This window comes from Paroedura picta, chromosome 8, assembly GCF_049243985.1.
Source record: "Paroedura picta isolate Pp20150507F chromosome 8, Ppicta_v3.0, whole genome shotgun sequence".
Lineage (NCBI taxonomy): Eukaryota > Metazoa > Chordata > Lepidosauria > Squamata > Gekkonidae > Paroedura > Paroedura picta.
In genome coordinates, this window is record NC_135376.1 from 76,607,867 (window position 1) to 76,635,087 (window position 27,221).

Below are 27,221 nucleotides of genomic sequence, written 5' to 3' on the forward strand. Positions count from 1 at the left end.
CAGACACAACAATCCACTGCTCCGCACACGCTCCCAAACCCAACGCAGTCTGCACGCTCCCAAGAGTTAACTGGAAAAACTCCACCCCCTGAATTTGTTCTTCTGCCCTAGCTCTTAGTTCGTTCGTCCGCTGGAGCTGGGCTGCAATAAGGAGGTTGCGTTTTGCGGCGCCTGGAGTACAGCGATTTCATGTCTACCCTCCAGCCTCCCGACTTTCCCGGATCGCAGCCTCTCCGCCCGACTGCTGGCGCGCGGTCGCAACGCAGGAGGCGGGTCCGCCTTCGTTGCCGTGGAGACCAGGGAGGGAGGCTACCGCCAGAGGCGCGATGACGCCAACACGCCGCGCCTGATAAAAAGGAGGGGGCGGAGCCAGAGGGGCCGGAGCCTGTCCAGGGCGTGATTGGGCTTGAGGGGGGCGCTTGGCGGCGGCGTTGTCCTCGCGCTGGTGTCTCCCGCGCCGTCGTCTCCTTTCACCTGGCGTTGCGTGGGGGGACGCGCGTGCGCTGTGCTGCCAGCCCTACAGAGACCCAGGTAAGGCTGCTGGGGAGGGGATCCTTCGTGGCACACCCTCCCCGGGTGGAGGGTCTCCTGTGCAAAGGGCTGGGGCGGGAATCCCTGCCGGGAAGCTCCTCCTCTCTCCCTCTATTTACGGGACGCTCCTTCGTGGCGCTCTTCGCATGTTCAAGGGGACTCTTGCCCTCCTAGTAAGGACTGAACTGTGTCGTTAGAGATGACAGGCGACCGCCGGCCCTCTCTTGCTGGGAGGCTTGGCTGAAAATGAAAGCCTTCCTGTATTCACCCCAGGTCTGTTTTTGGCTCTTCTTTCTCTGCTACTTCCCCTTCCCTCCTACACATTGAGTAGTTGTTTTACTCCCCAGGCACCCCTCGGACTTGCCCATGATGTGTGGCTCGTGCCTTAAAAACAAGGAAACCGCCCACCCGCAGATGTCAGGCGTAGCAACCTCACCGTGAATGTTAAGCCCTTTCACCTGTCACGGTTTTCCTACCACCTCTCCCTTTGTAGATGGGCCCTAATTCCTGAGCGGGTGGCAGGGAAGGAGGAGAGAGGGAGTATGGTTAATCGGGGATCAAAACTAGATTTGTAAAATACTTTTCATGTTTGGAAGTGCTACAGACATGCGTTACGACATATACAGTCTATTTTATCTGTGTAGCTTTGAATCTTCCACCATATTTTATTTAGTTTGGGGCTAATGTGAGAAGGCTAGAATATGCTTCCTCTATACCAAATCTGCCCTGCCCTTCTGTTGTACTAAAGCCGGTTATTTCATAACTAGTAAAAAAGCCCATTGTATCCAGAAGACAATGGGCGCTAGCAGGCAGGGACCAGAGGGAGGGGCAGGCGAGGGACAGAGCAAGGGACAGGGTACCTGAAAGAGGAGGCGGGTGGCGGCTCCTCGGCGTCTCCTGGTTTTTGGTGGGGAGTCCCAGGCGTGGTGTGCTGGGCTGCGGCGGGTCCTGTGCGTTTATTTGATCTTCTGCGGCTGGGGGGGGGGTTGGTTCTTTCCGCTGCTTCCAGGAGGCCACGGCCGCGGATCAGGCCGCGCCCGGCCGCGCCCGCGGGGCCGCGCCCGGCCGCGCCCGCGGGGCCGCGCCCGGCCGCGCCCGCGGGGCCGCGCCCGGCCGCGCCCGCGGGGCCGCGCCCGGCCGCGCCCGCGGATCGGGCCGCACCCGCGAGCCGCGGCCGCGGATCGGGCCGCGTGGGCGCGGCCCGGCCGTGGTTCCCTCTCGGCGGCTGGAGTCTCAGCGGCTGGAGTCTTGCCGGGGGCTCCCTCAGGGGCCGGCCTGACTCGTCAGGCCGGGAGCAACTGCGAGCCGCGCTGCGCGCGGCTCGCAGTTACTGAGGCTGGGAATCAGAGGGACCAATCGGCAGGCGCTTCGCGCCTGCCGATTGGTCCCTCTGATTGTCTGTCATGAGGAAGGGTCCAATCCGGACCCTTCCTCATCCCGGACACATCCCGCCCCAGAACCCCTTACTATTTTATTTAGTCCGTGGCGCCCGCGGCGCCACGGGCGGTGTACAGACTAGTAAAAAAGCCCATTGTATCCAGAAGACAATGGGCGCTAGCAGGCAGGGACCAGAGGGAGGGGCAGGCGAGGGACAGAGCAAGGGACAGGGTACCTGAAAGAGGAGGCGGGTGGCGGCTCCTCGGCGTCTCCTGGTTTTTGGTGGGGAGTCCCAGGCGTGGTGTGCTGGGCTGCGGCGGGTCCTGTGCGTTTATTTGATCTTCTGCGGCTGGGGGGGGGTTGGTTCTTTCCGCTGCTTCCAGGAGGCCACGGCCGCGGATCAGGCCGCGCCCGGCCGCGCCCGCGGGGCCGCGCCCGGCCGCGCCCGCGGGGCCGCGCCCGGCCGCGCCCGCGGATCGGGCCGCACCCGCGAGCCGCGGCCGCGGATCGGGCCGCGTGGGCGCGGCCCGGCCGTGGTTCCCTCTCGGCGGCTGGAGTCTCAGCGGCTGGAGTCTTGCCGGGGGCTCCCTCAGGGGCCGGCCTGACTCGTCAGGCCGGGAGCAACTGCGAGCCGCGCTGCGCGCGGCTCGCAGTTACTGAGGCTGGGAATCAGAGGGACCAATCGGCAGGCGCTTCGCGCCTGCCGATTGGTCCCTCTGATTGTCTGTCATGAGGAAGGGTCCAATCCGGACCCTTCCTCATCCCGGACACATCCCGCCCCAGAACCCCTTACTATTTTATTTAGTCCGTGGCGCCCGCGGCGCCACGGGCGGTGTACAGATGGTCAAAGCTGATCATTTGCCCTTGGGAGGCAGCCCTAATTGGGAGATCAGATTCTCCGCTTTCCTGATGGAGTGACTTAAAGATCTGTATCTGCTCACAACTCTTCTTAGAGAGCTTGGCACAGCTCCCTCCTTGAAAGCTTGCTTAAGGCAGTGACCTCAATGGATAGAAATTACTTAAAGCCTCATTCTCTGCTTATTTATGTCTGTATGTGATATGCACTTTCTTGTAAGGGGGCTCAGGACTGGATCCTAATGCTCAGGCTTCTGTTCCTGATTTACTAGAGGTAAGCTCTTGAACCTCTGGTAGCGCATGGTATGTTTAACATTTGAGAGGATGGACTCAACTTCGATACCATTAATGTGAATGTTGGCAGGTCTGCCTTTCCTGTATTTTTAGAGCTGTGTTGTAGTTTAATTACCTTATTGGAGGAAAGATGCGGGTTAACATGAGATAGACTGATGATAGCAAAAGTGACAAAGTTTCCTTTGTAGTAAGGAAAGAAAACTTCTACACGTAGGCTGTGTTCCTGTTCTACTGCTAGCACCAGCATTATCAGTGGAATATATAATCAGGCATGCAGTTTGAAGACACCATTGGCACACCCCCTTAAACTCTTTCCCCTACCGAAAGCAGTCCTGTAACCAAAATGAAACTGTTGTTCTTGTTTGTTCATCTTGTTTTTCGTCCCCCTTGTCTAGCATTCCCCTGCCCCCCCCCCCATGTAAGATTTTCGATTGTGAACATCTCTGGCTTGGATCTGGTTTGCACTGAAAGCACCAGACTCCGTGTTATATAAATAATAATGATGAAGGAGCAGAGGTCAGGGCAGTATAAATGTGTTTGTACCGCACTGATTGTGTTCCAGACAATGAATTTGTTGTAGTTTTGTACCTGATCAACTTGTTTCCAAGAGAATTAAAAAGACAAGGAGAATGCAAATGCCGAGCCTTGTGCATAGTGATGTTTAACCACATCAGATTCAAAAAGTCACAAGAACCCATTAAGAAAAATTAAACCCTTAAGAGATAAACATAGTGGTATTGGGTATATTTAGCCTGGAGTTTGACAAGGCAGACAGAAAATGCAGTCATTCTCATGAAATACTTCATTGTTGGTATGCAGTAGAGCAGTGTTGGTATGTAGTAGAACCGTTAGGGAACTTCCGCACATCAAAAAAAAATAGCGTTACGCCAGCATAATGGTGCAGCGCTAAATATTATTGCGCCTCCAGGCATTCCTCACCTTCTTGCTGTCTCAATTCCATCTGTGCCTTTTCTCACTCCTTACACTTCACATTGCTTGCTGGAAATGGCGGAAGAGAGCAACACACTTTACATGCGACTCTCTTCCGCCTGCTAATCAAGCCAGGCAGCCAATCCCCTTTATCAATGTTTTAAAGGGCCTGCAATGCCTGCTTTTTTTTTTTAATTCAATACTTCTCAGTTGAAAGTCCTATGCATCTAATAATAGTTGCCTGGTGCTTTTTTATTGCCACCCCTTATGGAATCATGAGTCTTGTAACTTTAAAAAAAAATCTTGTTCCTGATTTTTGGGTGGGGGACTTGAGAGAGGCATGCTTTGTGTGACAACTTGGGAGAAAATTATTTCTGGCATCGCCTGCATGTTTATCCGCCTATTTGTTGTTCCAGGCAGTTCGTTTAAAAAAAATTATATCCCTGGAAGAAGGGAGAGGGAAGCAGGTGGAAGGGCGGGACATTGGAGGCGGAGATAACACTTCTTCACCTCCACATTTTTCTTTTGTTGGTGGCCTGCTGGTTGCTCTCCTCTAGCTGGCACTTTATAGGTTGGGGAATCCACTTTATGCGATTCCTCAACCAGCGCTTTAAAATGGAGGCTGTAGGCAGCTCAGGATGCAAAGATACAATACATATTGTAATCAGCATGATTAGAGCAGAGGGGAAATGCTTGGAGGCAGATAATTCTCATGTGTAGTGAGATAAGAAACCTCCCGCCCCATTCAGTCCTGGCCAGGGTAGGTGTGTTGTTTTGAACTTGTGAATGAACTCGAGTTCAGCAGTCTCACATTGAAATCTTCCCTTCAAGTTTCTTTGCTTGAGCACTGCCATTCTTGGGCCAGCAACAGAATGGCTTGGAAGGTTAAAATGTACTCCCTTTGTTAATGAGTGCTGTGGTTTTTAATGTTGGATTTATGTCCATTTATTCTTTTCCATGGAGACTAGCCTGTTTGTCTGATGTAGGGAGTGGAATGGTATTGCTGACATTTTTAGTGTAAGAGAAATGAATCTGAGATGGTTATGGCTGATGTTATGATATCCTGTGAGTGCGTTGTCAGAATGGATATAAGCATTCCACTTCATGGCGTTGAGGAAGACTTGGGGCAAGACTAGGTTTTCAGTGGTTTTATTGTTACTGTTGGTTAGTTATTTTAATTGCTGCATTTTAAAAGTTTAAATTTTATTCTTATTGTTTATCTTACTAGTCACCTTGGTGCCTTCTGCCTTAGTCAAGAAGCAGATTCTATTTGCTTTTAATGTAAATTAGTGGATGGAAGATGTCTCCTAAGAAGATATTTTTAATACACAGGGAATCTATCTGAGTTGGTTCCTGTGGAGTGCATCACCTGAAAACAGAGTCCTTTTTCTTGAGGATTATAGTTTATAGGTCAAATGGTCCTTTGAAAAAGCTGCTGTTGTGTTCCAAGTTCTAAGCACAACCACATAACTAGACAGGAGACAGTGTATGGTTTGTCTTTTACCTATTCACTCTATTTCCACTCATCAGAAGTCCCCAGAACAACTTTTTGTAGAGTCATTCCAAGCCCTTGAGAAATGCAGGTTTTAAGCAACATGCTATAAGATCCATTAATGATTTTTTTTTCTTGGTAAAGGGCAGCCTCAAAAGGTCTTAATTTAGACCAGAGCTCATGCCATTTTCCTAACATTGCATGTTCTTTGAAGAAGAGTTGTTTTTATACCCTACTTTTCACTTCCTGAAGCAATCTCAAAGTGGCTTACAATCGCCTTACACTGCTTTCCCCACAACAGGTACCCTGTGAGGTAGGTGGGGCTGAGAGAGCCCTGATGTTACTGCTCTGTTGAGAGCAGCACTATCAGGGCTGTTATGAGCACAAGGTCATCCAGCTGGCTGCATGTGGGGGAGTGAGGAATCAAACCTGGCTCACTAGATTAGAAGCTATCACTCTTAACCACTACACCACACTGACGTTCTTTGGAACTACTGTTTGCCCCTGGGAGAAGCATATATGCTTCCTGTTTATTTTCTCCTGTGGGGTAGGTGGCAGCTTGGGGTGGGGGGGAGGTCCGGACTTAACTTGAGGACTACACAACTGCGCACCTATGGTTTAAAATACATTTAAACAAAGGTTTAAAATACATTGTGAGAGGGAGAGGCTATGGACAATTTTTACCAAGCTGGATTGGGGGGAACCTATGGTGGAGAGTCATTCATGAAGCATCCAATGTCTTGCCTAGTTATAGATTCAAGTGGGTAGCCATCTTCTTGGTCTGAAGTAGCACAACAAAAATAGAGTCAAGTAGCACCCTTAAGACTAACAAAGATTTATTCAAGGTGTGAGCTTTCGAGTGCAAGCACTCTTCCTCAGACTAAATGAACAACCATCATAACTGTTCAGTCAGGTTGGTTTTCTTTCTTTCTTTCTTTCTTTCTTTCTTTCTTTCTTTCTTTCTTTCTTTCTTTCTTTCTTTCTTTCTTTCTTTCTTTCTTTCTTTCTTTCTTTCTTTCTTTCTTTCTTTCTTTCTTTCTTTCTTTCTTTCTTTCTTTCTTTCTTTCTTTCTTTCTTTCTCCCCCTCCCGTTATGAATCAGCCCAACAGTTAAGAAAGGTAAAGTCTAAGGAGAGTGACAGTGTATGTTCCTTTTTAAATAATTTTTGTTCTGGACCCACTGGTTGTCTTACAAAGAGAATGTGCACTGCAAATTATTGAGAGACATTTTTGTCAAGTGTTGACGGGTATATGACAGAATAGACTGTGTGTTTTTTACATTTATTGAAATAATTATATCTTGCCTTTCTATTAAAGTGGCTGACAGCCTGATTATAAACATGAAGTTGCCTTGTATTGATGCAAGCCAAGGGCCCATCTAGCTCTGTTTTATTTTCTCTAAGTGGCAGTGGGCTCTCTGGAGTCTCAGGCAGCAGAAAGTCATTTCTAATATTTATTACTAGAGATGACAGGGATTGAGTGTGGACCTTGTATGCAAATACTTAGTATGTAAATGTACTTCCCTACTTGGTATGGAAGATGTCTAATAGAATGCAAATAGGCTGTGGCAGTTGATAGTATTATTATTTATCATCATAATCATCCTTTATACCTTGTCCTTCCTTGGGGGCTCATGGCAGTTTACAAAGGGTTAAAATACCTTAAGGAAACATTACATATTAAGTTTTAAAATCTTAAAAATTAATATAACTGGATATAAAATAAATAGGTAAGTTTTCCACTGCCTTCTTCCACAAGTGAAAAGAGGGAGGTATAAAATTTTTCTTCAGGTGACAATTTGTTGACTGGGTTGTAGACAGGAAGGCCAACACTATACGTTTGTTTCTAGGCCTCAGCCATAGGCCTGGCAGAATAGCTCTGTCTTGCAAGCCCTGTTGAGCAGTTTAAGGTCCTGCAAGGCTCTGATCTCATTTGGCAGAGCATTCCACTAAGCCAGGGCCTGGGCTGAAAAGGCCCTGGTTGAGCTGGTTTTATTTCTTTGGAGTCACGGACCGTGAGCAGATTTTATTTGCTGGAATTTAGTGTTTTTTGGGGCAGTGGTCTGCAACCTTTTTAAGGCTGCGGACCGGTGGCGGTGGGGAGGGCGATTGCGCATGTGTGTTTGCGCTATGCGCGGCTGCAAACACACATGCACTGCGTTTCTGCGCATGTGTGCATGCGCGAAACTGCCTTGCATGCGTGTTTGCGGCCGTGCATGGTGCAAACGCACATGCACGACCCTGCTTCCCTCCCCCCCCCCATAAAAAGAAGCTTGCTGGGCCGCAAGCTAATCGGCTGCTTTTGCGGCCAATTTGCTTGCAGCCTGGGAAGTTTCTTTTTATGGGGGGGGGGAGGGAGCCGCGGCCCAGTGGTTGGGGACCACCAGTTTGGGGGACCTACTGGAAAGGTGACCCCATAGGTGTGAAGGTCCCAGAGCTTATTTATTCCATGTCTATACCATTCCTTCCAGCAAGTGGGCTCAGGGCTGCTTACAATAAATGACAATACAAATAGAACCAATATTCATCCCCCACCCTCTTAATTGCCCTCTGTTGCATTGGGAGAATCTTTAAACAATAAGGGGGAGCCAGGGGGAAGGATAACCGTAGTTCCAGCTAAAGGCCTGGCAGAAGAGGACTATTTTGCAGGTCCTACGGAACTTAGGGCCCTGGTTTCAGCAGGCAGCTCATCCCACCAGGGCTGTACCTCTGGTTGAGGTCAGGTGAACAACTTTGGAGCCAGGGATTACCAGATCTGGTATTAGCAGATCTGTTGTATCAAGGGGGCAAAATACTGAGTTCCGGATGTGATTGTGGCACAGCCTGGCAAACTATTTTCCCTCTGTCACAAAAATGCGAGCATTGTGCTTTCCAGGGGGGTGTAAAAGAGATTTGGATACTCTCCCCAGCTGCCATTAAGTGGATTGGAAACATAGATATTAGTATTTAAAGGGATTGTCCAATCTGTCGGCATAGCAGTCCTACCTACTTGGCTACATGCTTTATATTATTATACACTTCCTGCCTTTTGATAAATAAATAACTTAGTCACATCTCTTCTCATTATCACAATTAAAAATAATGATGCAGAAAACCCTTGCCTTTATATTCATTGAGGTTTGAATAGTTAAACTGTATTCAACAGGAAGTTTAACCAAGTTAATCAAAGTCTGAATGTATTCACCAAGCTCTGGATAAAGATTAGGCTTTTATTTATTTATTTTTTTACCTCACTGTGGTGTTAAGGTTGTTTAAGAATTCACAGCTTGTACTTCTTCCACTTGTAAAAATGGGGATACTTGTTTGGATAATCAAAATGATGAAAGACTGTTTCATCTAATCTAAGCAAAAAAGTGTATTTTTCCATAAAGACAAGTCAATAAAAGTTCCCTTGACAGCCGTTGTATTCCTTCAAAATGTATGATTGTCGTGTATTTTAAGTGTTTGCAGCTTAAAAATATAACCCATGAAGTAGCCATAAGAATTTATAGACACTTCCATGGGGATATTTTTTTCACTTTTGCTTCCAAATGGAAGCTTTGTCCCCCCCCCCCCCCCGAGCAGCCACGCAATGTCATCCTAAAATTGTTCTCTTTCCAGGACTCCCACAGCCTTGTCATGTTCTTTCTCAAAGCTACTTCATTACAGTCTTTGCAGGAGGAGCACAGTTTACAAATCCTTCAATGCTGTTTGCACAGAAATGTTTTGCAGGTCCCATTGATATGGAAGCTGCTTTCCTTTGGTCAGGCTGCTGTTGGCCCCACAATGATAATGGAGGACTTAAAAATGAAATAGTGCTTTAACACTATAGCAATTACCTTTAAGGAAAAATGGCGTAGAGTGGTGTTGGTTGAAAGAACCAGGGGAAACAGTGACTGAGAAAGGAAAGGGGACAGGAAGTTCTTGTATGGGTATCATCATGGATACTGGTGCCAGCATGATTATCCTTGCATTCGCAGTAGCAGGGGATGTAAAATAGAGAGTCCTTACCAAATGGATGCAGCAGCCTAGGTTCAGTAGCCTGCTAGTGGCCTCTGTAATGAAGATTGTCAGTAATATTTTAAAGATTTAACTTGTTGGCTGGAAAGTGGATTTTGACTAGTTGCATGCATTGACACACCTGTAAGGGCCCAAGGATGTCTGACGATTGAAGGAAGACTCAACTCATTGACAAGAGCTTCTTGTTTTGGTATCTTGTCCCCATGAGACCGAAAAGAATGTCTTTGAAATGGTCCTGGGCAACTTCTGAGCCAGAATATGTCCTCAAGGTCACACCCTTCAACCAGCTGGAGTAGGATGTGGCAAGACCCTCCCACAAAGAATCACTTTTCGGTTGGCACATCGCTGACTTTCAGGTGGGAAAAAAATTGATACCTGCGGTGATTCTCCTTTCCTAAAGCCTTATGTGCTATATGTGTAAGCTGTGTGCAACATTTTGCTTTTAATAAGGCAAGGCTTCCACCAAGGGATGACTTCTTGTTTCTGGATGGGAGGGGGTCATGCCAGGGAAGACTCCACTGCTTTTGTGGCACATTGCTGTGCAGAGCGAATGAACAAAATGGCGGCAGGAGTGGATGCTGTTCTAGACCTGCATGACTTCCAGCGTCCTTCTACTTTGCCGCTCTGTTCCACTACTTGGGAAACAGCCCTGCAGTCATCAGTTTCCTTCCCCTCCCCCATATAGTGTATGTTATTATTTTTTTGAACAGTCATTACTTTAGGTCACTCCTATGTTGTAAGACAAAGAAGCTTTTTTTTTCTTTTTTGTATTTTGTGAAAGCCAGGAGAGGCTTCTGGATGAAATTAAACAACATCCATAGCCTCCCTGCCTTGAAACTGACCATGGCTGGATTTCTCTTATTGAAACTGACAAAGAACATTCAATCTTACTATAGGGCAGGGGTAGTCAACCTGTGGTCCTCCAGATGTTCATGGACTACAATTCCCATGAGCCCCCCGCCAGAAAATGCTGGCAGGGACTCATGGGAATTGTAGTCCATGGACATCTGGAGGGACCACAGGTTGACTACCTCTGCTGTATGAGAATTGGTGATGGAACAACCAGGGGATAGATCACTAACTCTAGACCAAGCCCAGGAACCAGGAGGGAGGGGGGACCCCATGGTCTCGGCCCAGCCTCAACCAAATGCCTAGCAGAAGAGCTCCATCTTGCAGGCCCTGCAGAACCCAGAGAACTCCGTCAGGGCCCACAGCTCTTCTGGGAGCTTATTCCACCAGGTAGGGGCCAGGACTGAAAAGGCCCTGGCCCTGATTGAGGCCAGGCATATATACAAGCAAGAAAAAATATACAGGAAAAAAAGGTTGGACCTGCCATAGAAGCCATAATTAACCATCTTGTTGATGATGTGTGTTGAATGGTTAACAGTTTAATAGTTAAGGTATAGAAACTGTTAGTGTTTCCAAACTGAGCTTGGGTGACTCCCACTGGACTCAAACAGGAAGAAGAATTTGAATAAGTCCTGCCTTCCTGATGTCCTCTTTTTCCCCTTAGAGGAGAAGGACTCTTCAGAATAAATATCTAATCGTTACTCTGCTGCCAAGTTTTTAGTCACTATGAAAGCGGCTAGGGACTTGACTGTAGCCCGGGACTTCATTTCCAGAGCCAAAGATTCTCTCCAAGCTGACTCTTGACCAGTCACTGAAAAAAGTGTGGATTAAAGGAGTTTAGCTTGCCAGTGATAATCCATTAAAGGGAAGCAATATTTCCTTCTTCAAGTGGGAAAGTAATTTTTTGAATAGATTTATACATCATATTGGAATCTGTTACTTGTCAGGCTTAGTCAGAAAATGGAATATAGATCCCATACATTATTCTTCTCCCTTGATCAGTAGTCTGATTTTATATGATATGATCTGCCTTTATTAAATTTTTAAAAAGTTTGATTTGTGGGTGTCAGGAGAATGGAGGATATGCAACAAACCATTTATTTCCCAAGATATAAACGTTAAAAATATTAAATTTGATGCACTTGTTAAATGTGGAAGAAAACCATATGGTAAGGTTTCTCTAGATATGTTTTATGGCCTAGCCTGATTGTTGCAAAGCTTTGCCATTTTATACTCATACTAATTGTCTTAATGCCAAATGGCTCAATTTAATACTAAATTAGTTCCTTAAGTGCTGGAGTAGAATTTGCGGGGTGATTCTCAAGTAAATAATTATAACAAATCAATCTCCTTAAGTGCAGAAGTTAGTGGGATGGAATACATCTGTCTGTTGGTTCAGGTCTCCTATGGAGGCAGCAGGATCAGCAGGTGTGATGCAAAGTGAACCCTGCCCTGTGTCTTGCACCTTAAATTCAGTTGATTCCAGGAATGAAGACCCAGGCTACAGAAATGTCCCTCAGTATTTTAGGGCAGGATTGCGATTCCACATGAAGACTTGGGGAATGGGACAAAGAGTCTGTCAGTCTACATAAAGACTTTAGAAGAGGCGAGGGAGATCTGAGAGTCTGAACAAATTCTGTTCCCAGAAAGGGAAATGTAGAGGGGATAAGGAGTGGCTAGGTAGCAGAATATATTTTTTTCTGTTTCTTTGTTTAGTTCTTCCTAAATTCTTCAGGCTTATAGATGATTCTCAAGTATCTGTGCTTTCCAGGATTTATGTAGTGTCATTTTATTGATGTGAGACACATCTTCTGGCATGGCCCCTGAGATGGAAATGAGTCGAGGATGGTGGTAGAGTGGACTGTTTTGGAAGGAGGCCAGGCCACATCCATGCTGCTCGGAGAGGCCTGGGCAGTTGTGGGTCAGCATGGTGGCCAGGCGGATCATCACTGCCCTGCCCAACCAGGGGACATTGTGAGTCAGTGTGGAGGCCAGGCAGGCCAGTGCCGCCGCAAAGGTAAGGGGGGAAAGAGAGAAGGAGCAGGGAGTCTGGATGGTGGGGAGGCCTCTGGGGCTCTTGTGGAGGCTGCGTGGCTTGCTGAGGTAGATGCACCGTCCCAGATGCCTCTGGGAGCTGAGTCAGAAGCTTTGTGGCTCCTGGGGGTGGGGTGGCTGTCCTCCAGGCCTCCGGGGGCCGGTAAACAGGCCGCACACCAGCGTAGGCCCAGGCGCTGCCCTCCAGGCAAGAGGAAGCTATGACCCTCCTGGGAGGAGGGAGGGAGGATTCTTTGTGGGCATGTTTGTGTGTGTGTGTGTGTGTGTGTGTGTGGAGAGACTAGAGATTAGGTCAGAGAAGGAAGAGGGAAGGGGAGACAGAGGAAGGGGAAGTGGGGAAGGAAGGGGATTTGCGTGTGTGTGTTTGTGTGTGTGTTTTTGTGAGAGAGAAAGAGAGAGGGAGGGTGGAGGAGGGGGACAGGGTGCGGAGATTGTTTAAAGAGCTCTGGAGCAGGTATGTGTCCCACGTATCTGTGAGAGCCTAGGTGTCACTACTTTTATTTTTTCACAATTGTTGACATAGGCTACTGACAACAGCTTGGAAGAATCTGACATTTCACCAAGCCTTGCATCTAAAGCATGGCTGACGCTGAACAATGCAGGAAACCCTGATTTATTATTCTAATACCAGTTTTAACTGCAGTAGGACTTCTGTGTGCTTCAAGGAGAAATACAGTTGGCAGGGACAACCAGTTTCTGGATAAAGAGTTATATTGAAATGGCAACTTGATACAGATGTGGTGCAGATGCAGCAAATAGTGTGTTGGAAGATGTGAAGACTTGACCAAGTGCCTTGTAATAGAATCATTTGTGTATTTACTCACACGCATGTTGTATAGAGCTTATTTCAAATCTCTCACCAATGCCATTTAATATTTACATGTGCCCCTTTGCCCAGGTAATCCGGAGTTTTGGACTAGGGTGTCATCAATATGCTGATGAAACCCAACTGTATCTGTTAATGGGTGGCTAATCAATCTATGCCCCAAAGTGTCCCCTTGCTTGGAGACAGCGAGGGATTGGCTCAAGTGGAGTTGGCTTAAGTTGAATCCACCTAAGATGGAGGTCCTTTGGCTGGGTTGGCATGCCCCAGGTGAGGGGTCACAACTTTGTTAGTATCCTGCGCCATAAGTTCTGTCGTTTGTGCATGTGCTTTAGTGATGCAGTAGAATAAAGCTGCTTTTGTTTAAATTATAAAAAGACTGGTTGGATTCCTGCCTCAGCATCTTGCTGTAGCTTGTGCTACCCAAGCAGCCCTGTGTGATGTTCCTCCTAGCAACCAACTGGAAATGGGTTAAAGAACCCAGGAAGGAATATGTAGTCGAGTGGCAGACAAAAATCTTTGCTTGTCACTCGAGTCTTGTGCGTGGTGCTGAGCTGATGATGAAGAAGAAGAGATGGTTCTTCTATGCCAGTGGTCCCCAACCCCCGGTCTGGGTATCGGTACTGGTCCATGAATCAGTCCTCCTCCTAGCTGCTGCCTCGGGGGCTACCCTGCCACTCTGCCGCTGACTCTCCTTTGGTGCTCTCCAGCGGCTGCCCTGGCTGGGGCTCCCCCTTGGCGTGGCACTGCGCAGCTGCTGCTGGCAGCACCCCCCGCGGGAAAGCAAGTGGAGCAGGCGCTCAGGCGGCGGTGGCGACGTCCCTCGGCAAAAGACTACTCCCCCCCTGGGCCTCAGTAAAATTGCCAAGTGTTGACCGGTCCCCGGTGATAAAAAGGTTGGGGACCACTATTATATGCCATTTTTCTCTACTCGAAGGGGTCTCCAAGAGGCTTACAATCACCTTCCTATTCATTTCCCCACAACTGACACCCTGTGAGGTAGGTGACTCTGAGAGAGCCCTGATATTACTGCTTGGTCAGAACAGCTCTGTCAGCCTGCGACAAGCCCAAGGTCACTCAGCTGGCTGCACGTTGGGTAGCGTGGAATCAACCCTGGCCCTTCAGATTAGGCTCTCTGAGAGGGAGTGAGCCAGTGTGCTTGAGACCTGGGGAAAGAATGGTCCTGTGGTAGCAGAAGCCTGGGCTTTCTGATGGAGATCAGGTGTTGCGTTTAGGAGGAGTGATGACTTTCAGGCAACGTTGGCTCAAATCCTATTCTTAAACAAATGGAATTTCCCAGTTGGCTGGAATTAGTTCCATGATAGATTGGTCCAAGCTCCATCGAAGAAATTACTCTGGTACAAAATGTCATCTTCATCCAGAAATCTAATTTAAATTAATGCGATGAATGCAGCGGGTGATCTTTTATCTGGCAATGCTGGCAGGGGGGGGGAACTCACACGGCAGTGAGGCAGTCTCAAGAAAGATATTTCTGATTTCCCTAACCAGCAGCCAGGGGCCGTCCAGCGGAGTTCCGCCTCTCAAACACAGTCAAGCAAGTAGCTGCCCAGGACTGGAGCGAAGGAAAAGATAAAGGGGGAAAATGTTATGAATTTAAGCTGTTTGCAGTAATTTGGCTTTAGGGTTTTTTTATTTTACGTAATATGGTAAAAGTAGCCTTTAAATATATTAAGTTTCTGTGTTCGGCAGTGCTTAAGCCTTGATGTGGACTTCACCAGCGTTTAATGTACATCTCTGCTGCGGGGGCTGCCCAAACGTGAATATGGCCCATCTTGCTGCTCTCAAAGTTGGCCTATAATTGAGCAGATGAGCCTCTACAACATACGTTTCCACAAGAGGGTGCTTGCAGATGGCTGTAAAGGAATTCGGGTTGTTCAGATGCATGGGACATTTTATTTGCTGTTGCAGCACTGGCTGTAAAAAGTAGGCCTTCTGAATAATATGCATATCCCACTCATCTGTCTGTTAAAACCAATTAGATTGCCCTGCTCTTGGTTGGAATTTGCAGCAGCGCCATTCCATTCCAGAAGCCTGCTTATTGTGGGTGGCATCTTGCTCCAGCTCAACGGAGCCTTTTTGCTGATGAGCTCCCCTGTGGGCTGCTGTAGTGCAGTGATCACCCTCCGTGATCAGTCAGGCTTTAAGCATCCAAAAAGGATGCCTTCCAAAGCAATTGATGCCTCCTTAAAAAGCACAGGATAAATCAAAGCAATATTTTATACGTTTCAGGTAAGTAAGAAGAAGGGTTATAATTTGTTGGCCTCAGGGTTGGCCCCTCAATGGGCCGAAGGCAAATTTGGTCAGTTCACCAATCAAATACCAGGGAGGTGTAAGATAAAAAGATTACTTGCTTTGCCAGTAACTTAGTTTGGGAAGAGGCCCTTTTAGTTTGCTGTCTGCTGGTGCACAGAGGTTGGTGTAACATAGGCTCCCCACCCCCACCCCCCCCAGGGCGAAGGCTGCTGATCTAGCCTATCCATCTGGCCTGCAGCCTGCCAGCTAGGAGGATGGCAGTTGATATAACTAATGAATTCTTTGGCCTTTGTTGGGTCTGGGGCACAAGAATGGACCATGAAGTATTGGCCTGCTTTGTAGAAGAAGATTCTTCTGCTAGACATGTCTCCCCAGTGGAGCCTGGTATGAGATTCGGAGGAACAGGCAGAAAGGGCTGTCCTTTCTGTCTCCTTCTCTGATATTCTTGACTGTTGCACTTTGCAAGCTATATGCCAAATTCTTTACATAACTCATTATGACCTTGCCTTCTAGACTGAGTTTTTCCACTTGCTTAGCCCTGTCCCTTAGCTGCCTGCTTGTCCAGCAAACTTGAAAGCTGGCCCCCCTCTCCACCTTTTTTGTAAACTTATTGGATGTCTGCATTACATTAGAACATTTCATATTTGTAGTGGCCTTGGGTGTTCTTTTGGGGAGAAAGTTGGGACATTAATGTAGTTCAAACTAAGTAATAACAACCAGCCTCCCTAAATTTCCTGTCTGCATTGGACTAGATGACCCTGGAGACGTGTTCTAACTCATAGCATCATAAGTTTGGAAGGGGCCATACAGGCCATCTAGTCCAACTCCCTGCTCAGTGAAGGGTCAGCCTAAAGCATCCAGGATAAGTATCTGCCCAGCTGCTGCTTAAAGAACACCAGTGATATCTAGTCAGTACCTTTCTCCTTGTAGTTTAAACCCATTACTGCGGGTCCTGTCCTCTATTGCCAACAGGAACTGCTTCCTGCCCTCCTCCAAGTGATAACCTTTCAGATACTTAAAGAGAGCCGTCATGTCCCTTCTTAACTTCCTCTTCTCCAGGCTGAACGTGTCCAAGTACCTCAGTGTTTCCTCATAGGGCTTTATTCCCCCCCCCAAAAAAAAGCAAAACGCTGCACCAAAGTTTCTCTCCCTCCCCTCCTTTCCTTCTCTATCAGAACCTGTTTTCATGGTACAGACCAGCTTTGCAAGAGCTACTGCTGGGGGGTGGCCTTGCTGTTCTGATTTCTTGCTTTCCCCACATGGTTCTCTTCTCCTTGGGGGAAAGCCATCAAAGCTGCTTTGATCTGCCCCCACATCATGTGCTCTCGGTTCTGATCTCCGAGGCTGACCGAATGAGTCTGCCTGCCGAAGCTGCAGTGCAGAGGCACAAGTCACATTGCTGCAAAAGGACGGAACAGATGCTCAGCTGGCAAAGGGGGGAACTCCTTTTGGTTGCTTTCCTCCTCTGGAGCTGGCTGCTTAGAGCAGGGGTAGTCAAACTGCAGCCCTCCAGGTGTCCATGGACTACAATTCCCATGAGCCCCTGCTGGCAGGGGCTCATGGGAATTATAGTCGATTGACATCTGGAGGGCCGCAATTTGACAACCCATCGCTCAGAGAGTCCTTGTGTGTGCTTTGTGGACCTTGGCAAGAGAATGGGGCTAATGCAGCATCTCAGGAGGCTTCCCCGGTCAGAAATGCTCGGCTCTCCACTTTCCATTTTGCTGGGCTCTTCTCTTTGCTCCCTTCCTCTGTAGGGATGCTGCTTGAGCCAAACTTGGCCCATTCTCCATCCATGATTGAGAGGCCATTGGACCTTGGACCTCGAGCTGGGTAGGGCTGACAAGTTGGCATCTCTGCCTTTTGGCTCTAGTACAACAGTTACCAACCGCAGCTTCCCAGCCTGTGCACTGTTTTACATTCAGTAGGAGAATTGTCTTTGCATTTGCCGGGTTGACCTGCTGCTGAAGCTGAACCAAAAATGTGATCTGAATCAAATTTGCGGTATAAAACTTATCCTTGCTGAGCTTGTGTGACTTCACAAGCTGTAGACATTTGGTTTCTCATTTGCAAATAAACTAAAATTTGTTCTTGAGTCAGTTCAGGTATAGCACTGCTGACTGCTTAACTGTTGTGGTCCCATTCAACTTTTGTAGTCCCGTTCAGCAGGTGAGACACCTGTTCTGGATCTCTGTGCGGATCCAGCCTGGGGCCAAAACAGCATCTTCAGAGTTAAGCCCATGAATCAGTGGTCTAACTGCTCTGTGCACCAACCATTGCCTCCTTGGTGATTTCTTACAGCGAGGCGGCTTCTGCAAAGAAAGGTAGTGATGACGGTTGAGCAAACTGAGTTCATACTGCAGGATTGCAGGATCTGTGCCTTTTCCTTCGTGGAGCAAAGGACCACTCCACAGAGCCTACCTGTGGTGAGCCATTAAATTGCTACTGATGGGAACTGCAGTCACATAACCGGTGGTTTGAAACCACTTCTGGTTTCTGAAGCATGATGTTCAGTCCTGATTTGGCCCAGCAAGGCTATCTGATAAACAAGTCAACAGTGCTATTATGGAATACCTTGGACTGCTTCGTGTTCTCTAGGCATTGAATATATTTGTGACTAATGCTAGCAACATTAACTATTTATGACTCTTTGGGGAATACTTCTTTAGTATGTGAGTACCTGTCAAGATATTACTGGCACATTTTGAGAAATGGGAATCTGCATTTGCATATGTCAGTTAAGTGCATACTGGAAACTTGTACCGAAGTAGGTGATGGTCTGTATTTTATTTTAACGCTTTTGTTGACATGGATTGCCAGTGATGACTTCAAAGGCAATGTGGGCTTTGGTATTATTGGAAGTCTTAAGCAGTAATCTTATAAAGTGCAGCACTGCCTGCCAAGAAACTATGCTAAGGAGACCAAGAGTGCATAATGTATTGTCAGGCCTATCATGAACACTGAGCAAATTGGACAGAGACCTACTGAAAGATGCTGCGCGTGGATAAATTTTTGTCCGTATAACTGCTTTTAAAAATAGCACATCACTGACTAAGCTCACTGGCCTACTGCCCCCCAAATATTTAATCTCTACCTCTTCCAGAAAAAAAAAACCTTTAGTATCTCTTTTTAAAATCTGACTTCTCTTTAAGAGTAGTATAATTTTGTTGCTGGTGGGTGTTGTTAAACAAAAGACCATGTTCATCAAGATGGCTTTCCTTCCTACCAGTTCAAACCTAAAAACTAGCAGACGGGCAGGTTTGGGGAGGGCAGAATGAAAGAGACTATTGGTGCAAAAGGGAAAGTCTAGCTTTCCACATAAAAAAGAGCTTGAAAGTTGTTGAATAGATGAATTACTGACGTTTCATCTTGTATTTCCTTATGGTAGATGTCTAGTTTCCCCAAGTCTAGCAGCGTTTCTGTTAGTTGGTACCATGAGGTCCTTCATTCAATGCCTAGAAGCTCCCTTTTCCTTAAGCCTTTTCAGGTGGAAATGTTACAAATCACTATAATTATTCTTGCTTTTACAGCTGCCCTTGACATTTTTGCATGTGGCTGGCAAGGAGTGAGGTTCTTAAAATGGCCTGCCTTGCGTAATTTGTACCATCAGGCAGATTGTAATACCTAATTGCTGTAATCCATTTTAAGTACTAGTGATTTTTAAGAAGTAAAAGCTAGCATTAGTCTTGCGATGTAAAGGGCAAGAAACACACTTTTTGGTTAAAATGCCACTTGTGGTTTGTAGGTTCATACTGCTGGAGATTGGCATTCCAGCCCCAGTGTTTACAGTTGTCCTTGGTGGGAGTATGTCCAGTTAGAAAAAGTCTGGTGTTAGCCTCTCAACCATGCAATATGTGAGAAGTGCCCTGTGAGCTCTAAAGCGTCTTCTCTTCCTTTCTAATATTAGCCATGCAGTAATATTAGCCAAGCCTCTTGTGGCGCAGAGTGGTAAGGCAGCAGACATGCTGTCTGAAGCTCTGCCCATGAGGCTGGGAGTTCGATCCCACCAGCCGGCTCAAGGTTGACTCCAGTCGGTAAAATGAATACCCGGCTTGCTGGGGGGTAAACAGTAATGACTGGGGAAGACACTGGCAAACCACCCCGTATTGAGTCTGCCATGAAAATGCTAGAGGGCGTCACCCCAAGGGTCAGACATTACTCAGTGTTTGCACAGGGGGGGTACCTTTACCTTTAATAATATTATAATATTATATATGCAACACGTTTCGTGCTGACAAGAGTTAGCTTGAAAACAGAATTTGGAATCTCGACTAGAAGTTGGTTGGCTAATTCAGAAGAAATGGGGAAACAGTATGTGGAGGGGGGGGGGGCTCCCAGCCTCTTAACTAGACTTTCTCAACTTGGGTTTTGTGAAACCCTGGGGTTTCTTGACAGCCCTGGAAGGGTTTCCCAAATGGGTGGGAGTTAATTTTTTAAAACATATTTTTAAAATGTTTCTAGCATTTATCAGGTGATATGACTATAAATGGGTATGTCAGCCTGCTCCCCCCTCCCAAAATGGCCAATGATGGGTCCAGAGGGGGTGGGAAGGGATGTGGCCCTGGATGGGTGTGTCCACAGCTATGCTTGCCAACCGTATTCTGCCTGATAGCACCACTTCTGGGTTTTCTCGGAGCCTGAAGAATGTTTCAGGGGGTTCTGAACGGTAAAAAAGCTGAGAAAACGGTAAAGAAGCTGCTCTTAATGTTGGTGAAGAGGCTGGCTGTGCAATCCTGAACAGAATTATGCCTTTCTAAGTTCGTAGAAGACAGGGGGCTCAGAAAGGTGTAACTTTGCTCACGATTGCACTCTGGGAGCACTGCTGTATCTGCAGAAGACCCTAAGTTATGGCTGCGACAATATGTGTCAGGAGAACGGCAAAATGTATGTGAAGCTTCATTTTGAAAAAGCCAATGCAATTCCCTAGCACTTTTCCATCTGAAGAATTTCCGAAAGCCAGGTTGGCAGTCGGTGGTGACTTGGCGGTTACCAAGGCAAACGCTCTTGACTGTTAGTCATAATGGAAACCCCACATCTCAGAGGAAAGGCGCTTGCATAGATTGCAGTCATTACTATTTCAAATGGTTCCATTTCTGCAGCTCCCACGGGTGCCTCGGAAATAGATTGCTGCTTGCACTCGGACACAGTTCTTCTACTTTAAGGGCTTGCAGTGCAACCCCTTGAATAACACTGGGGATTAGTAGCCAACTTTTCACTTGCCTTTGTATACAGTCCTTGGGCCAGCAGGTGAAACGTTGCTGGTTGTAAAAGGTGAGCTTTGAGATACAGAACATCTTACCTTAATTACAGATGAAATTTCATACTTGATATTAATCAAATTTATTAGATTATCTCTGCAGAGAGGACTTCTGAAGCTTGAATAACTATCTCAGTTTACATGGCTGGTTTCTGTGACTTTTCCCTTTGTGAGCCATGTGTGCATGATGTCCCCTATATCAGTGGTCCCCAACCCCTGGTCTGGGACCGGTACTGGTCCTTAGATCAATTGGTTCCGGGCCGCGGCTCCTTCTTGTCCTCCTCCCTGGTTGCTGCCTCAGGGGCTGCCTGCCACTCTGCTGCCGGCTCACCTTTGGTGCTCTCCAATGGCTGCCATAGGTGGGGCTCCCCCTCGGCATGGCACTGCACAGCTGCTGCTGGCAGCGCCCCCAGCAGGGGGCAGGAAGTCAGGGGCGCCAGTGGGAAAGCAAGTGGAACAGGGGCTCAGGCGGTGGTAACATCCCTCGGCAAAAGACTACCCCCCCCCCCAGGCCTCAGTAAAATTGTCAAGTGTTGACCAGTTGGGGACCACTGCCCTATATACTCGCCTATAAGCTGGGTTTTCTGCACCTTTTTCACACTGAAAAAGCCCTCGGCTTATACGCGGGTATATACACTAACTGAAATAAAAGCCTGCTTCAGCCAGCCAATCGTTGCTCTGGCAGCTTGTGGGACATCAACGATTTGACTGAGGGACTCTGATCTTTTTTCCCCCCTTTTTCCTTCACTTCTTCCAAACCATTCTTTTGGTTTCTGTGGGTGAAAAGCAGGGTACAAAAACCAGCAGCTATTCATCCTTCTGACTATTCTGTATTTGTTGGGGGGGGGGGCTGGATGGGAGAACCTGTGATGATGGAGCATTTCCCACCCTCGGCTTATATGCGAGTCAGTAAGTTTGCCCAGATTTTGTGGTAAAATTGGGTGCCTCGGCGTATGTGTAGAGAAACTGAGACTTGCAAGAGGCAGCTGCAGACGATGCTAGAGCTCATGTGGGACCCTTGCTGGGCTGTCAAAAGTTAGTCATCAAGGAGCCTGCATCAATTTAGCAGTTGCACATGGACTTCTGATCTCATTGTCCTGAGAGAGAAGAGTGTTTGGAGTACTGTTTGCCGTGTGCCTGACATCGCCATGTTGACAATTGCATGATCACATAAAGGTTTGTGGTGTGATATCAGGGCTGTGTTTAGTCAGAGCCGGTCTGGTGTCACGGCACAGTGCTTGTGTAAATACAGCAAGAAGCCTCATATAGTCCAGATCAGTTGGGCTTTAAAGGTCCCTGGTTTTCTTGGAAGTGAATCCCCTTGAGGCTGTGGGGTGGTTCTCCCCAAGCAGAGCACGGCGTCTCTTCTACAGCCAGCCCATTTGCTTTGCCTGGCCTGGCTGTAAATTCTTTCCGATCCGGTTTGGTCTTTGTGTGGGTAAGAGACCAACTCTTCCTGTGCTTGGCTTCCAGCAGCCCAGAGTCCAAGCACATGCTTTTTGCTTAATGAGGTTGGGTTTGGAAGGTCATTGGTAAATACTCTCTGCCTTTACCAGTTTTCGGCTGCTACGTTACAGAAGTAAAAGACAATGAGAGAGTGCTATTCTTTGTCTGTATCAAAGCACCCGACCGGAGGACTGTAATGAGAATGTCAACCGTTTCCTAGATGTGTTCATTACTGTACTCTTTGTTTTCCTTCCCAGGATGTTGCGCTTTCGCCTTCTCCCTGCTGTGGCGAGTTTAGCTGCCGTTTCTAGGCGATACTATGGAGCGTCACATTCTACCCGCAGCCGGCGGAGGCTCATGAGGGTGGCCTTTGTGGGAGCGGCCACAGTGGCATCGAGCACTGGACTCCTGCTGCAGAGGTAGGTTTCTCTGAGCTGCTGTCCTTGGGCTTTCAGAGAGAACTTCGGTCTGTTGCTTGTTTGTATTGGTAGAGAAACCGATGGAGAGGGAAATTTCATGTCCTCATTGCATAGTCCAGTTGAGTGCGGGTCTTGTCGTTCTGCTGGACCTAGGAACGTTGCCGTTAAGTGGTCTTCTTGGTTTGTTTCCACATTCTCATCAGTTCTCCAGCTGTCCTTTTCAATCTAGTTGGTCTTTTGAATACGGTATTTTTCTGCAAAAAAAACATGCTATATCGTTCAAACATTTAGTAACGTTCATAATTTTTCTCTGAATGGCTACTGATCAGTTTTTGGGCTTGCTGTGCTGCTTGCGCGACAGGTCAGATTGTGAAGCACCATTTTGCCAGGCAAATCACTCCTGCTCAACTTTCCCCTCTGTGAAGCAAATGAAGACTACTGGGGAAGCCGTGCCCCAGTCTAGCAGGGACAGAGGTATTGCTAAACAACAGTAGCATAGTCCTAATGTATCATTTCCTGCCACCTGTGTATTCTTGAAAGTAGGTTCGGCACTTCTTAAGGAAAATTCGGTCAAATATGCTTTAATGGTTTTCACAGTGCTCTTGGAAATATAGGGATTTGGATTTGTAAGTCAGCAAAATGCTTTAGAGTTTATATTATTATCTTGATTGAAAGTAGTTGCTTCTGGAATCTGGGTGGATGGCAATGGCCATTTCATTTATGTACCCAAACAAGCTTGTATAAGTACATCTTACCTGTTTCTAGAAGATACACTGCCTTGGAGTTTCCAAAGGTGTGGGATTTCATTGTTTGGCAGCCAGTAGAAATATCTCTCTAGGCCTTGTGGTCCTTCCTTGGTGGATAGCTCATAGAACTGTGAGAATCTATGCTGGTTGATCTTGAGGTAGGGGCCCATGTTCTGAATAAAAGGTCCAAAATATAAACCTAAAACAAACAAAAAAAGAATCCCCAAATATTTGCTGATACACTCAGATGTGAAGTCAGCCTCTCAAGGTTATGAAAACTGCTAGGAGGGATTTTTTTATAATTGCAAAAATAGTTAATTCAGAGTAAGACTTTGTATAAATATTCTATTAGGGAAGTTCACCGACTGCAAGAGATGACATAACACGATCCATGTTTTCTCTCAATTAGTTAAGCAAATATATTTTTCATTGGTATAAGAATCCTTGCTGTATTGAAAGTTGCAGTCTCCTGAGGGGGTGGAAGACTGGATTTCTCTCTCTCTCTCTCTCTCTCTCTGTGTGTTTCTCTGGCTCTCTCCCCCCTTCTCCACCCCCAGAGAGGTTTCCTTGCCTTTTGCAGAAAGTGTGCTGCCTGTGATGATATGTGACACTAATAAGGAGTGTGCGGCTTCCACTATTCTGGTTAACCTTGAATATTCTATTTCTGGCCGTGGGGCACTTCATCAAGAGTTGAATGAGCTGCCCCATTATAGTAATCCCTGCCAACAGCAGGGGGCCCCCGCTTCCTTTGTGCCAGAAGACGAATTTGGTTGGCGGGTTTTTCTCCAACACTTCTAATAGCTTCTTAGGGAAAACCCATCTTTTAACTACACTGCAAGAAGCTCTCCGTATTCGTGGCGTTCCCAACGGATTTCCTAGGATTAATTTTCAGTGGTAAATTGAATTTCTGTTCTGGATTAACCGTGGAACTGATCTCAAGCCATTTTGAGCACTGTCTGACCTGGCAGAAAAGCAGAACGTGTGAACAAAACCTTGTGGTTCTAGAGAAAGGAGGCACCATGCATCTTTCAGTATCTGAGCGCCTGGTTGGCTGGCTAAGTACCTGCCCTAAAATATTAACAACTTGGAAGAAGTGCCTACGTTGCATTTTGTGTCGTGCTAGGAAAGGGGGCTGCGGTGGCTGGTCTCTGGGGCTAATATAGCTCAGCAGTAGCTGAGAATCAGACCAGCCCCCTGATTTTAATCTTACCTCGCACATGAATTGGCTAGGTGGTCTCAGGGAAGCCAGGGTATCTCAGTTCCCACCTCTGCAATTGTAGAGGTGATGGTTTTGGCCCCTGATACAGGCAGGTTGGACAGCAAAGGATATCATGCTCCTTAAAACAGCGTTCTTTGTGCGCATTGACTTTCTTTAACAATCTCAGCAGTGGCAAATGCACCTTTCAGTGTTTTCGTTTTGTTTGCTTTTTTTGTTTTTGATACAAGCTGTGTGGCCAAGTATTCAAATTCCATGTGAAGAATCTTCATGCTGAGCCAATGAAGGCTGCTGCTTGGCTGTAGGGCTTAGATATGTAATGCTTTTAAGAATTCTACTCCAGTCTTCTCAGTAATCTTTACTGCAATCCTATAAGGTAGGTGGTATTTCTTATCATTGAGTTAAAGCTGGGCTGCTAAGGCTGAGAACATAGCGCGATGCCTAATATGTCAGATTGAGCACATGGGATGTGAGCATGGCCTGTTTTCCTCAGTGCCCATTCTTTTACTCGTTGTGGAACACCAGCTCTCTTAATTAACTTGAAGGTGGGAGGTTCAAGCTCTTTGCAGTTAAGGGGGAAAAAGCTCTTGGATTTATTATTATTAATAATTGTATGGGACGTATGTAGCGTAGCCAAAAGATCTCATGATGGTTAGATTGTCTGGGTTGTCTGGCAGCCAGATAAGAGGCTTTCAGCAGTGGTTTGCTAATGCTTGCCTCTGCACCATGACCCTAGTTTACCTTGGAGGTCTCCCACCCAAATGCTAACCAAGGCCAACCCTGCTTAGCTTTCAGTATCTGTTGAGGTGGAGCACCTGGACTATCCAGGTCAGGTAATTATGGGTTTGTGCAGCGATCCACCCAATACTCTGCAGATAGTGAAGCTGATTTTACCGCATAGGGAAACGAGGCATCGGTTTTCTGAGCAACGCTTGTGTTCATAGCCTTTTACGCATCAGCAAAACTGGCAAATCCTTGGCCTGCTGTGACTTAAGAAGAACGGCAGCAGGCTGGCTTTAGAGATGATCACCTGCAAATGGTAGCGCGGAAGGAAGCAAGCACAAATGTCATGTGCTCAAAGAGCTTCTTTAAATAGCTTTGCTGTTAATGTTGAAGTGCGATACCAGATCATTGCCCAGAGTGGACTTGCAAGAGGCCGACATCGCTCACGCCATTCTAGCCTTGTGGTACTTAGCCCAACTAGAAGGACAGCATGTGATATTTCAGCTTGCCCAAACGGGAGGTGTATGTCTGTGAGGGACAATGTATTTATGGAGGTTTCACAATGGGTTGTGTTTCTCTTTTGGGGGGGGTAACCTTTTGTGTTTTGCTTCTCCCTTTTGTGATAGAGGTGATCTGGGATTTTGGATGTAGAAAGAGGAGTGAACTTAGTCCAAACTCAGTTATTTTTCTTTGACTCAGACACAGTATGATGAGCACAATTAACCTTTTAACATGGTTAAAATTTGGTAACTCTCAGTTAATGCTGTGAATGAGACAAATCCATGGAGGCTAGGCCTATTCATTGTGGATGTCAGCAATGAACCTGTATGCAACTCATAAAGCTCTATAATAACCAAGTCCTTCCTGGACTTGTATCAGCTTACAAATGGCCAGTCTTGCATTCTACTTTCCAAGAAAGCATCTTAGAATATGTTTTCAGAATTCCCTTGCCACATTCTTCCACCATCTACAGCACACTTTCTCAACCAGGGTTCCGTGATGGCCCTGGAAGGGTTTCCCCGCATGGGTGGGAGTTGATTTTTTACATATTTAAAAAATGTGCTAAACATTTATCAGGTGATATGACCATGTATGGTCATGTTAACCCCCCCTCCCCCATGGCCAATGATGGACCTGGAGGGGGTGGGAAGAGGAGAAGCCCTGGGTGGGCATGTGCACAACTATGCTTCCCAGTCTTATTCTGCACCATTAAAAAAAAGTTGAGAAACCCCGGAGACACTCTTCAGGTTTTGAGAAACCCCAGGAGTGTTTTTTTTTTTTTAGTTGAAAAAAGCTGATCTCCAGGTTAGCCATTAGTCTCTCGATTTCCTCCCAGGCCCTGTTTTGTCCGTCATCCCTAGCGAGCGGTTCAGACAAGTGTGTCTGTGTACACATGTGGCCTTTGGACTGAGCACTCGTGCCAAGTGCTCTGGAGCATAACTGTAAGGGCACCATGCCTTTTAACATGTGTCCTTTGGGGGATGGGAGCCCCAGTCCCAGGGTCAGTGCAGGAGCACAGCTGTGCTTCCGGAAACACCTTGCAGCAGTCGGGGGCTGGATTGAGAAGAAGTCCCGTGGTAGCAGGCATTAGCACTGATGATGTTTGGTCATGTAACTGAGTTATTATTTTTTTTAGAACATCAGGTCCACAGATGCTTACATCTCACCCTCCCCCCATGCTGTTCTGAAGGTGTTTGGTGCAGCAGGAGGTTGGGTGGGGATTAGAAAGTAGCACTCCTTGGATAGAACTCCCATCCACAGAAATGCTCCTTTGGATCCAAGCCCCATGGCTTGAAGTGGTCTTCGTGCAATTACCTCCCCTCCGCTTAGCAGAAGCAACTTCCTTAAGCTCTGCTGGCACCTTGGTGTGTGGTCGACTGTCCCCTCTCTGTTTGAACGTAGGAGGCTGCTGTATGCCGACTGAGATCAGTAGTTCC

The 27,221-nt window shown here is 47.0% G+C and overlaps 1 protein-coding gene across 3 annotated transcripts in view; it reads left to right on the top strand.

Moving 5' to 3' along the window:
* The first annotated feature begins 353 nt into the window (after nucleotides 1-353).
* The window catches only part of MICU1 (mitochondrial calcium uptake 1), a 163,962-nt gene continuing 137,094 nt past the window's right edge, over nucleotides 354-27,221 (top strand). Inside the window, exons 1-2 of one of the 3 annotated variants that reach the window (XM_077350442.1) lie at nucleotides 354-531; nucleotides 22,438-22,599. In XM_077350442.1, coding sequence (XP_077206557.1) covers nucleotides 22,439-22,599 — 161 coding nt within the window. In that variant the 5' untranslated portion in view covers nucleotides 354-531; nucleotide 22,438. Of the gene's footprint in view, nucleotides 532-592; nucleotides 805-22,437; nucleotides 22,600-27,221 lie in introns of those variants that run through there. The other 2 variants (XM_077350444.1, XM_077350445.1) reach the window with 2 other exon arrangements.